This window comes from Pristis pectinata, chromosome 2 (assembly GCF_009764475.1).
Source record: "Pristis pectinata isolate sPriPec2 chromosome 2, sPriPec2.1.pri, whole genome shotgun sequence".
Lineage (NCBI taxonomy): Eukaryota > Metazoa > Chordata > Chondrichthyes > Rhinopristiformes > Pristidae > Pristis > Pristis pectinata.
In genome coordinates, this window is record NC_067406.1 from 23306476 (window position 1) to 23318857 (window position 12382).

A 12382-nucleotide genomic window follows, 5' to 3' on the forward strand; every position below is an offset into this window, starting at 1 on the left:
CAATTCATTACACAGTGCAGTTACATTGAGTTAGTACAGAGTGCATTGAGGTAGTACAGGTAAAAATAATAACGGTGCAGAGTAAAGTGTCACAGCTACAGAGGAAGTGCAGTGCAATAAGGGGATGGTCCAAGCCTTGGACATCTCCGTTTTGGCACATCTGAGACCATCAGCCTGGGCTTCACCTTGTCCGCCAGCACCGAGGGAACTCGCAGAGTCCTGCATCTTCACCACTTTTAATTACTTCAGTTTTCCCCTTCACCCATTTGAAAGTGGTGGTTCATGTGACAGGATATTTCCCACAGGAGCTGATAATCCCTTTTTCCCAACAGAACAGCTGTGCCCATCTGACACACACAGCTGTACTGTGCAGCTGGACTCAGTGGATGGCGAGCAGCAACAAAGGCCAAGATCCACCCTCCCTTAACCCAGTGGCACTGAGCTCACTGGTGGCCCTCAACCTGCTGCCACACCCCACCCCTCCTGTCCCATCAACCGAATTCACCATAAACATCCCACCAAATTCCGGGTTTGGATGGCCTAAATGACAACAATAACGTGCTTCAGTGTAGTGCCATTAATGCAGGAAAATACCCCAACTCTCACAGGAGGGGTTTTCGAGCAAAATTTGAAACGGATGCGGGCAAAAGCTTGAGCAGAGGGGAGAATGTCAGAACAGAGTATTGAATCTGGGTGATCAGACACGTCAAAGGGCCAAATGGCCTTCTCCTGCTCCGAACTACTATGTTACTATGTAAGGAGTGTGCTAATGGAGGAATGGGTGGCTAAGAGCTTTGGCAGGGGATTCCAAAGCCTGGGGCCAAGACAGATGGGCACAGTGGTGGAGCAACAACAACAGCCAGTTAGCTTAACGTCTGTAGTCGAGAAAATGCTTGAAGCTATTATTAAGGAAGAAATAGTGAGACACCTGGATAGAAATGGTTCCATCAGGGAGATGCAGCATGGATTCAGGAAGGACAGGTCCTGTTTGACAAACTTACTGGAGTTCTTAGAGGATATAGTGAGCGCAGTGCATAGAGGGGAACAGGTGAATGTTGTATACTTGGATTTCCAGAAGACGTTCGATAAGGTGCCGCAGAAAAAACTTATCCATAAGATAAGGATGCATGGAGTTGGGGGTAATGTATTAGCATGGATAGAGGATTGGTTAACCAATAAAAGGCAGAGAGTTGGGATAAATGGGTGTTTCTCTGGTTGGCAGTCAGTGGTGAGCGGGGTGCCGCAGGGGTTGGTGTTGGGCCCGCAACTGTTCACAATATACATTAACGATTTGGAAGAGGGGACCGAGTGCAGCGTATCTAAGTTTGCTGATGACACTAGATTGAGTGGAAAAGCAAATCGTGCAGAGGATGTGGTGGGTCTGCAAAGAGATATACAGTAGATAGGTTAAGTAAATGGGTAAGGGTCTGGGAGATGGACTACAATGTTGGTAAATGTGAGGTCATCCACTTTGGAAGGGAAAATAGAAGATCAGATTATTATTTAAGTGGTGAAAGATTGCAGCATGCTGTTGTGCAGAGGGACTTGGGAGTGCTTGTGCATGAATCGCAAAAGATTGGTTTGCAAGTGCAACAGGTTATCAAGAAGGCAAATGGAATGTTGGCCTTCATTGCCAGAGGGATTGAATTTAAGAGCAGGGAGGTTATGCTGCAATTCTACAGGGTACTGGTGAGGCTGCACCTGGAGTACTGCATGCAGTTCTGGTCTCCTTACTTGAGGAAAGATATACTGGCTTCGGAGGCGGTGCAGAGGATGTTCACCAGGTTGATTCCAGAGATGAGGGGGTTAGCCTACGAGGAGAGATTGAGTCAGCTGGGACCAAACTCACTGGAATTCAGAAGAATGAGGTCTTATAGAAACATATAAAATTATGAAAGGGATAAATAAGATAGAGGCAGGAAGGTTGTTTCCACTGATAGTTGAGACTAGAGTTAGGGGGCATAGCCTCAAGATTCAGGGGAATAGATTTAGGACGGAGATGAGGAGAAACTGCTTTTCACAGAAGGTAGTGAATCCGTGGAACTCTCTGCCCAAGGAGCAGTGGAGGCTACCTCATTAAATATATTTAAGACACAGGTAGATAGGTTTTTGCATAGTAGGGTAATTAAGGGTTATGGGGAAAAGGCAGGCAGGTGGATCTGTCTCCACGGCCAGATTAGCCATGATTTTATCGAATGGCGGAGCAGGCTCAACGGGCCAGATGGCCTACTCCTATTTCTTATGTTCTTATGTAATCCACTAGAGAAACTCAGCAGGTCGAGCAGCATCATTGGGAGGAAAGGAACTGTCAATGTTTTGGGTCGAAACCCTGAGTCCTGATGCACGGTTTTGACCCAAAAAACGTTGACAATTCCTTTCCTCCCACTGAGTTCGTCCAGCAGATTGTTTCTCCAGATTCCAGCACCTGCAGTCTCTTGTGTCTCGAGGTGGTGGAACAATGAAGATTGGGGATGGGGTCGTTATGGATGGTGAGACACTTCCCCACCAAACTCCAGGCACTAGGCTATGGCCTTTGGAAAGCACAAAGCCAGAGTCCATTGCAGACGTGGTTGCAGATTATGTAACTGATTCCCCCAGACCAATATAATAACCTTTTGTTGACTTGCAGTTGTTTAATTTGAATTGTTTAATTCAGTGGAAGTCCATAAAAGTTAATTGCTGCAACCTGGGTGAAATCTGTCACACCACTGGAAGTGAAGCATGTTCTGTTGCTGCTAATAGCACACTCTGACGTTTTCTTTCCCCTCTCTGTGACCGTTCGGCGCTCCAAATGTGCCATGCAGCTTGTGTGTAGGAGGCAGCTGCCATTCACCACAGCAGGAGCAAAAGGCAAGTGCAGGGAAAGAGTCAAAAACTCACATTTCCCAAAGTTTCCTCTCCTTCTGTGTAAATAGCATCTCCCCCTCTCTCCTTGCCCAGACTGAGATTTCTGTTGTCACACATAGTTCCCTGTCTTGGAGGCGAAGCATGACTTGCACTGGATTTTAAAAGAACTCGATTCTTTTGGCAGATTGTTTTTTTATGAACTGGGAAGGATTTTTCATTGTTCTGTTCTTGAGCCTCCCTCCCTTCTCTAGAGCCAGTCACAGGAGGGAAGTGTCATTCCTGTCTACCATTGTCCTCCTCCAGCAGAGGGATTTACCAGGTGCCAATTGAGATTAGCAATCCTGACAGAAGTCCACTCTCCTATAGCTTGATAGTGCCCCTACTGACTATAATCTATCAGTACCAACCAGGATCAAACATTGGGTTGGTGTTCCACATTGGACACTAATATTGCTACAAGTCTGGCTCTGTATTCTTACTTAATTCCATACCTTACCCTTCTTGGCCTCGTGATTACGCTCTTGGAAGGAACATAGCAGATGGATTCATTTTTGTAGTAGATTTACACCAGTACCTACCTTAAACAGGCAAGCTCTCATGGAAGATAAGCACCAGAGTGTAGGGCCTTTTTCTATACTATAAATACTTTACTTGTTTGGCTTTGGTCTGAGGATACAGAAGTAGGTCAACACGAGGTGGAGTTGCACAATTTCACTCTCGACGACCTCTGTACAGAGACACCAGTATGGTGGCTTCAGGTCACCACAGGTAGGTGTCCTCTGACCTGGACGTATGCAGAGTGACCAGGCTTTGCATTGCTGCAACCCTGGTTTGATACCCTCAAAACATGTCTAAAGGCTGAATCCTTCTGCCTGGTTTCACAATGCTGCTTTCTAAATGATTGCCCCCTATTGTGAAATAATGCCCCCTTGTTTGGGACTCCCCCACAAGTGGAAATGTCAGTAAGATCACCCGTATTCTTCATCCAATTCTTCATCCAATTCAGGGCTAATTTCTTTAGCCATTTGTGACAAGAAACCTTCTTATCCCAGAAATTAGCCTAATGAAATCTCTTCTGGACTACTTCCAATGCTGGTACACATCTTCCCCAGGTTATGACGGTGTTCTGTTCCTGAGAACGGTTTGTAACCCAAACAGTTCGTAAGTCGGAAATGCGTCCGCCCAGCAATATATTCCAATAAAAACATCGGCCAACCAAGGGCCATATGTTGTTAAACCAGGGCTTTTAACTCAACCATTCAGATTTCTCTGAAAGATGCGGTTATATTGTTGTTGCAAGAAAACTATTATCCATACTCAGTAATATCTGTCTCTGGCATAAAGGACTAGTTTGTTTCATTCATGCTGTATGAAGATAGAACACGTACTGTGATCCCAACCTTGCACCACAACCATGAATGGAGTTCCCACATAGCAGAAGATGCCTGTAGTCCCTTAGCAGCCAGAATATCTATCCCACCAGTCTCCCGAACCTTCATCCATAAATTGGGCGTTCGTAACCTAGAGAGGACCTGTATGTTTATCCTTTCTTAAATAAGAGGACTAAAACTGTACACAGCACTCCTTAAATTAGTTGGGGAGAGGGAAGCGTGACAGCTCAGTAGTAGGATTCAGATTTATTTTGAATAAGGATGTGTAAATGCCATTAGGACAAGCAGTTACCACATTACCATTGGGTGAATGGTAGGGGACCAACCCCAGATTTGTGATACATTGATCACAAGGCCAACAGTCCTGGGCTTATATCACCAACATAACAATAGCATTTATCAAAGTCAGCAGAGAATGAGGTGGATGGGGCTGGTGAAGGAGTTGGGGGTATGAATCAATGAATCTTTGTATGTACAGAACAAAACAAGCAGAAAGTACATGCTGTACACCAAAACAGCTGAGGAAACTGGAACAGGCACAAGAAAAATGTGGCCTCAGCGACTTAGGATTCTGGTCCTCAGTACGTCGGCACTTCTCTGCTTTCCCCTTTCACACACTGCAATACTGTGTGTGACTGCACACACTTGGATGGTGCAAGTCAGAAGCATTTGCGCTTTCTCAGACTGCTGCTTGTGCCAATCGCTGTCAGAATGACTAATGATGCTGGGCACGGGCCGATGGGCTGTTTCAGCTGTGTGTCGGGATTAAGAGGACTCGTTCGAAATTAAAATTGTTTTTCTAATGCACTGGTATTCCAGTAAATAAAAAATATTTCAGCATACCTCGCCTCACAGAATTACACCCTTTCAAGACGGCACTTACTGCTGTTAGGAAAATACATACAAAATGCAACGACAAGTGTGTTTGCTATGTATGGGAAATTGTGCTTGAATGAAAGGTTGCTTTATGTTACCTCTCTGTTTTATTTGTTTTCCTTTGTCTAGGCGTATTCCTGAGTTGTTGGATTGTATGAACATATGGGCCAAAATATACAGCTTGGTGATTGCATGCTGACAGATGTGCTTTTAGCTGTTTTCCTTCGAAATGTTTAGTGTTACTTAAGCACGTATAATGGCGTAAGTTTCTTCCTTCTGTCGTACAATCGCTCCACTTCCCCTCCACCCCCAACACAGACACATATCAGGCCCAAATTAAAGTAGTGTATACTGGTGCCAATAAACGATGTCTATTCTGTTCAAAAGTGAGGTGTTTGACTTAGCTTGGTCTGGTTGGTATCCACTCAAGATCTGTTTGCAATGTGCAATCTCATACCATGATGTACAGTAACAGCAGACGAATCAGCCTATCAGTGGCCTTCTGGATTCATGAGATATGCACCTGCCATCCTGCATTGTTGTAGTAAATTAACACTTAGTTAAAAAATCCAAATCTCTCATGTTAAAACAAATTACTTACTCCACTGTTGTTAAACTGGGATTGACAAATCTTTCAATGACTCAGCAGAAGCATTTCTTGGAGCATCCATTGCTTTTTTTGACAATTGAAAGTGTTGTAAATGTGATTTATGTTTTCCCCTCGTGGGTTCTTTTACCCCATTACTCTCCCTGTGATCCCTGAAGGTAATGAGTCAAGTAAGGGGGTATTTTTCGGCGCAAAAACAGAGAATATTGGAAGTGCTCAGCAGGTTGTGCAGCACCAGTGGGGAGAGGAACAGAGTTAATGCTTCAGGTCAAGGATGGAGATGTGGAGAGAGTAGGGGATGTGGCAGGGTGCAGACCAAATTTATCAAGGTAACAATTGCTTTACAAATGTACAGTTAGAGACAGAAGAGAATTAAAGAAAACAAAGGTACAGCCACATCTGTGGAGAGAGAGAGAGCAAATGGTAGATACCCGAAATTGCTCTGTTCGTTATTAAGTCCCAACGGCTGTAGCTGCCCAGACAGAAGATGAGGCATTGGTCATTGAGCTTACATTGGGCATCATTGGAGAATGAATGGAAGCTTCGAGCTTTGGCTGGATGCATCTGTCAGATACAAGGCAAATAGTGAAGCACTTGTTGCACGCAGTTTGCGAGAAATAAATGGAAGTATACTGGCAGATTAGACGGAGTTTGTGAGCTCTTATTGCCAGTTAATGGCCTGTTTATATCACAGGGCCCCCTTCACTAGCAGTAACTCAGGGGGCAAGCATTATGTCCACAGAACCTCCAGGACTGTGGCTTCTGTGCCCAATTGCAGGCACAGCCAATGCAAATAGTTCTGCCCACAGCATTTCATGGGGCACTGCAGCCATTTTCAGCAGGAAGAAATGGTCTGTGTGAAGGCTCAACTGTTGACTAATTCTGTCAGCACAGGAATGGGTTCATATTTTCTTTATCGTGTGAAATGCTGGCATGGATTCTGCACTGGGATCATATACAGTATCATGGAGAGATCCTGGATGTCCATGTGATTCCTGACTTTGAGTATCTCCAAAAAGGATAGCACTTGGAGAAGAAAGGTTTAGAGGGATATGGGACTAGTTTAGTATCTTGATTGGCATGGATGAGATAACCAAAGGGCCTGTTTCTGTTCTGTATAACTCTATGAATCGATGTAATGCATCAATCAGGTTGATTTGTTGGATAGGTGTTGTGGGTTAGAGTGTTTGAATGTGACGAATGGTTAGTGGAAGAAAGATGTAAATTTAGAGTTTAAATGTCTCAATAAACAAGCTTTTAAAATTTCATTGCTTTCTCCTCAGGAACAGACACATTGGGAAGCCAGCGTACTGTCCTGGAGGAGATCATTCTCGGCAATGGAGACACCCTGGACCTGTCTTGCAATTCCCAAGGCTCCTCGCTGGCTCTGGTGTGGTTGAAAGATGGACTCAGAATCCTGCCCAACAACACAACCCAAGTAGGGCAGAAATGGCTGAAGATTATCAACGTTTCCTACGATGATTCTGGAGTCTACTCCTGCAAACTCTGGGGAACCAATGAGATTCTGAGCAACTTCACAATAAAAGTCGCAGGTGAGTATTGACTGTCACAGTTGCTAACCTTGTTCTATGATGTTAATGAACAGCGCAGTGGTGGGTTGGCTCACTTGTTCAGGCAGCCCTCAGTGATCACAGGTAACCTCACCTTCCCTGGGTTGGGAAGAATAAAGACAGCCACTAGCTGAAGTGATGAAGTGGTTAACTGTCTGTCGATTATTCCAAAGACCCAGACTAATGATCCAGAGAATGTCCATACAAGTGGTAGATTGAGAATCCAGATCTCACTCACAAATCTGTTGGATTGTCATGAAAACTCATCTGGTTCATTATTCTTCTTTTGGGAGGGAAACCTGCAACATGCCTATATGTGACTCCAGACCTGTACCGATGTGATCCACTCTTAGCTCTGCAATGGTCTAAGAAGCCATTCTAGGGATGGATAAATAAACATTAGCCTTTCTAGTATGTCCCAGATCTCAGGAATGACTAAAGTAAAATAAAGCACATAAAGGTGAGGTGATGGTAGCATCAAACTCTCAAAATAGCTACTTGGGGTGAGATACCAGGACAGCCAGCACAAGGGGAGAGGAACTCCATTCCCTGGAGTGAAACCTTTCAGAGAGAAAATTGAAGACAAAAAGGTGGAATGCATTCTTGAATGGACAAGTGAACCAAAAAACATCTCAAGATTACTTGCCTGCAGTTATTCTGCAAAGTAGAGAGGAGTGCTTGGGCTTGAAGCAAGTCATCCTGCATTGCTCCACTCTCACAAACAAGTATTCATGCCTTGCCAGGATCACAAAGTGATCTTCCTGGACGACTTCAAAAACAGACAAGACAGGATTACGTCTTGTCTGTTTTTGAAGTCATCCACGAGGATCACTTTGTCTCCCTTGGGATGTGGGTCAGGATTTCTTCAAGGTTGGGGTAGAAGACCACCATGACCTCATCCATAGCTTCCAGGCATATGCACCGATGGCCCCACTATGCTGGTTCCATTTCAAAGTGAGCCAGAGGGTCAAAATGTTCACTTATCTCACAGAAGGTGAGATGCAGATCAGTTCATTTTTGATGGCAAAGCCCACCGACGAAGATAATGTGCCCGACGAAGATAATGTGCCTCCTCGGGTTTGCCACTCCAGGACAACGGGTATCCACCAACTTGTCCTTTGATCTGACCATCATCTGCCACTCATGTCTGACTCAGGTCGATGATGTGAATGCCAAAGCTTTTGAGCTCCCAAGTTCTGATAGCAGAACAACCTTCAGATAGGTTGGGTTATCCATGAGGGCCATCTCAGAACCCACAGAGCTGGAGTGGAAGCAAGTCATCCTCAATGCCAAGAGACAGAGAGAAGAATGAGATATTAGCATTGCATTCAGATGGTTAAGCCATCTGAACAAATCTTCATGTAAGTGAACTGGAAATAACAAAAGCAGAGTCTGAAATGTTCCTGGAAGTTATGCAATCCCTAGAAGGAAAATAAAGAGAATATGTCTTGAAAGTGCTTCTACCTCACATAGCCCAAGATAACCTCTATGAATGCTTTAATCCAAGTATTACACTTTTGAATCTTGGGGAGGTCTTCATTTCAGCTTCACATCAAATCTTATCAGAGAAAAATGAAGGAAACATTGGAATACCACATCACCTTGTAATCACATACCTTGGAAACCATCTATCTAAACAACTTTGAACATTGTCAAGAAAACACACAGGGAATAGGGAGAGGTTCATAATGGGTAGTATAGAAATAAATAGCTTGATTTCTTAATATTCATTTGAAAAGGTTGCTATTCTGCAAAATATTTAATGAAAATTTACTAAAGAAATAGACATTCTTTTCCTCACCAATGTTTTTCCATTCTTCTTCCTCACTGGAGCACAATTCTACTACCCCAATTCATATCAGTTTCTCACCCAGTTACCTAATAATAAGCCAAAAAACAAACTGCTGGAGGAGCTCAGAAAGTCAGGCAGCATCTGTGGAGGGAGATGGACGTTGACTGTCCATTTCCTTCCCCAGATGCAGACTGACCTGCTGAGTTCCTCCAGCAGCTTGTTTTTTTATTCCAGATTCCAGCCTCTGCAGTGTCTTGTGCCTAATAATATGTGCCAATAGACTGCTTGGTGACCAAGCATTGAGCAGTGCTGAATGCTGCCCTCGACCAGAGAAAATACAATTATATCTGTCGTAATTTGTCTGCTTTAGCCAGCCACTTATAATCTGGTGGGATGGAATAGCCGTCAGAAATGGAAACTATTTTTTTCCATCTTTCAGAGTTTTCTGATAGTGTCAGTGTTGGCAGATAAGCCAGGGGATCAAATCCAGGCCCAATAAGTCTGGTTTGGTGCAACTTAACTAGTCATGGTCTTAACTAGTCATCGGGAAAGGTTTTCCCGGAGGGTCAGTTGGATACCTGTAATTATTAGATGGCCTGTGCATTTGGTGTGGGATGGGTGAATTGCTGCCGTCCCCCCCAATTTGCCTCATTCTTTTTTGAGTCCTTGCTGGTTACCCGTTGCCTCGCTTTATCTCATTTACATAGTAACTTTTCATTGATATTGAGTGTTGGCAGAATGAAGTAATCTTGCTGTTCTACTAAAGAAGATGTAATCTGCTCAGATCTGCCCGCATCCAACAATAACACACATTGCGAACACTAGCCAATCTTGCCCTCCCTAACCCAGGTTTGCCAAAGCTGAACTGAGCTATGTCAGCATAGAACAAGACAAATACAAAGAAGGAGCAATGTTTGATTGTAGAGAATCTTTGTGGGCTTCATTGGGCTTAAGGGGATATCTTTAGGAATTTGCAGCATGCGGGCTAGGAATTCTTATTGTAACCAACTAGCTGCCTTCCAACATAGTATCAAATGATGCATTCACCATAGTCAGTGAGGCACAAGGAAGACATTTGAGCACAGGAGGGTTAATTTAGACAAACCACAAAGAGTGTTGTATCCCACCCTATGTCCAAGGTTTGAATAACAAGAAAAATGAAGGCTTTTCACTGAGGAAGGCAGAGAGATGATCTACAAGTGAACAAGATAGTAAGTGCAGTATTACTTGAAATAAATTGCATAATGAGGATAAATAAAGGTTCAAAGCAGTAAAGAGTAGATTTGAGATTTCACATTCCCTGCAATTAATATGCAGAACAGACAGGTAGAAAAGTGGAGGTGAAAACCCTCGATTCACTGGATAACTACTTGGGCTCCAGCTGTCTTTATGGATGAGTGAGTTTTGGCTGGTCCTCCCTACCTGCAATGGAAAACAAATTAACCCTGCCCGACAGTTATCATCATCCTTTGCTTCCTGATGGAATGATAACGGCCTCTAATTTAGTTTATAGAGAAGGGACGATTAAGGCCAGGAAAGCTAGCTAACACACTACATGTGTTTTTGCATTCACCCACAAAATAGTTCTTATTGAGGGTGAAGCTTAATTGGTGTTCTGTGTGAGTGCTGCACTCCTTTAGAGCAGAGCTTAAACTGAAGTCCCACCCACACGTTGAGATGGATAAAAACAACCTGGTAACATTATTTCAGATTAAAGCATGGGAATACCCTCAGCATCCTGATCCATGTATATTGTCCATGCAGCGTCACCATCGTCTGATTGTTACCTATTTCCGCTACATGAGAGCTTGCTGTCTACCCTTTAGCTGCCATGTTTACGGCGTTATTGCAATAACTACACTTCAAAAGCAATCAAATAGCATTCAAGTGCTGACTGATATCCTCATTTTGGGAAGGGTGCTTCATAAATTGCAGCCTTTCATTTCAAGGGCGAATGTCCCCTTTGCTGTGTAGGTGCTGGCCTTGCCATGCTCAGCACTGTGGAGAACCACTTCTTGAGGGCAAATGCCAAGGAGCTAATCACTGTAAAACTCCGATAATCCAGCAGCTGATTGGTTGGAAATTCTGATGTCCTGGCATTTGGCTCACTTATTACTCCGGAATATGAGCTGGGGTTCTGGAGTCTGAGCCGAGTGTGGCCAGACTTTGGGCTGGGTGTGTGCCAGAGTCGAGGTTGGTGTCCAGAACACCAGGGGTTGGGAACGCGGGTAGGTTTGCAGTTAGAACCAGGGGCCCAGAATGCTTGTATATATCCCACTCCATTTAACCTCAGTGGATTGAATGGAAAATTTATTACACTACTGTGTAACGTGTTTTTTTAAAAAAGGTGTAATAAAAGTGTGTCTTGGTATTAATCATCCAGAAAATCGGCAAGGGTGCCAGATTATCGGAGTTTCTCTGTAGTAGGATTTAGTTTAAAGAAACAAAGCCCCACAAAAACAAAAAAAAACTGCATATGCCAGAAATCAAAATTAAAGCGGTAAATGATGGGGATATCCAGCAACTGGAGAGAGAAACAGAGCCAACGTTTGAGGTCACTGTGTACAAGCTCTGATGATACTCATTGACCTCGGCTAACTTTATATTCTTCCCAGAGGCCGCTTGATCTCCTGAGTATTAGCAGCAGTTTCTGTTTATAACTAATAGCCCCACATTGTCGTTTGCCTGAGATACCACCAACCTGTTGGGCATTGTGGCAGTGACAGCAAGGGCTACAACTCCAGCGGGGGTGCTGAGTGCCGGCCAGCGTGCTGTGCTGTTAAAGCATCTTGAATCATACTATACCAGTGTGGGAGATCTGAGAGAACAGCTGTTTCCTGCAGAGGGCGATGACTTGCTTACCCTGAGCAAGTGCTCTAACGACCAATTTATTACCAAAGTGTATGGAGGAACTCTGGGTCTCCAATTGTTGATGACTGATTGAAAGGTAATTAACTGTAGTATGTGAATATTGAAACCAGCTGGGCTGGTGGTGTTTTATGTACTCTGATTAATCCTTTATTTGGAATCCCGCTGGAGTAAATTAGGGCTTGCTCGTAATTCTGATTCCTGGACCACATGTGAATCAACGCCATCCCAGACTCCTTGCCCCATTACCAGATCTCACCACTCCCTTCCAACACCTTGTTCCTCTCCCAATACCTTGTTCCTCTCCTTACCAGGCTTGTTTCCCCTCCTTCCCAGACCTTCCTCCTCCCAGACCTGGGAAAAGCTCCCCTTCCCAGACCTGTCCCCCTTTCTTCCCCAGATCTTTCTTCTCCCCTTCTCAGACCCGCAG

The 12382-nt window shown here is 44.2% G+C and overlaps 1 protein-coding gene across 8 annotated transcripts in view; it reads left to right on the top strand.

Moving 5' to 3' along the window:
• LOC127579261 (fibroblast growth factor receptor 3-like) overlaps nt 1-12382 on the top strand; it is a 228644-nt gene that overhangs the window by 148740 nt on the left and 67522 nt on the right. For all 8 annotated transcript variants that reach the window (XM_052031925.1, XM_052031932.1, XM_052031966.1 and 5 more), the window contains one exon: nt 7005-7274. In XM_052031925.1, coding sequence (XP_051887885.1) covers nt 7005-7274 — 270 coding nt within the window. The remainder of the gene's footprint in view (nt 1-7004; nt 7275-12382) is intronic.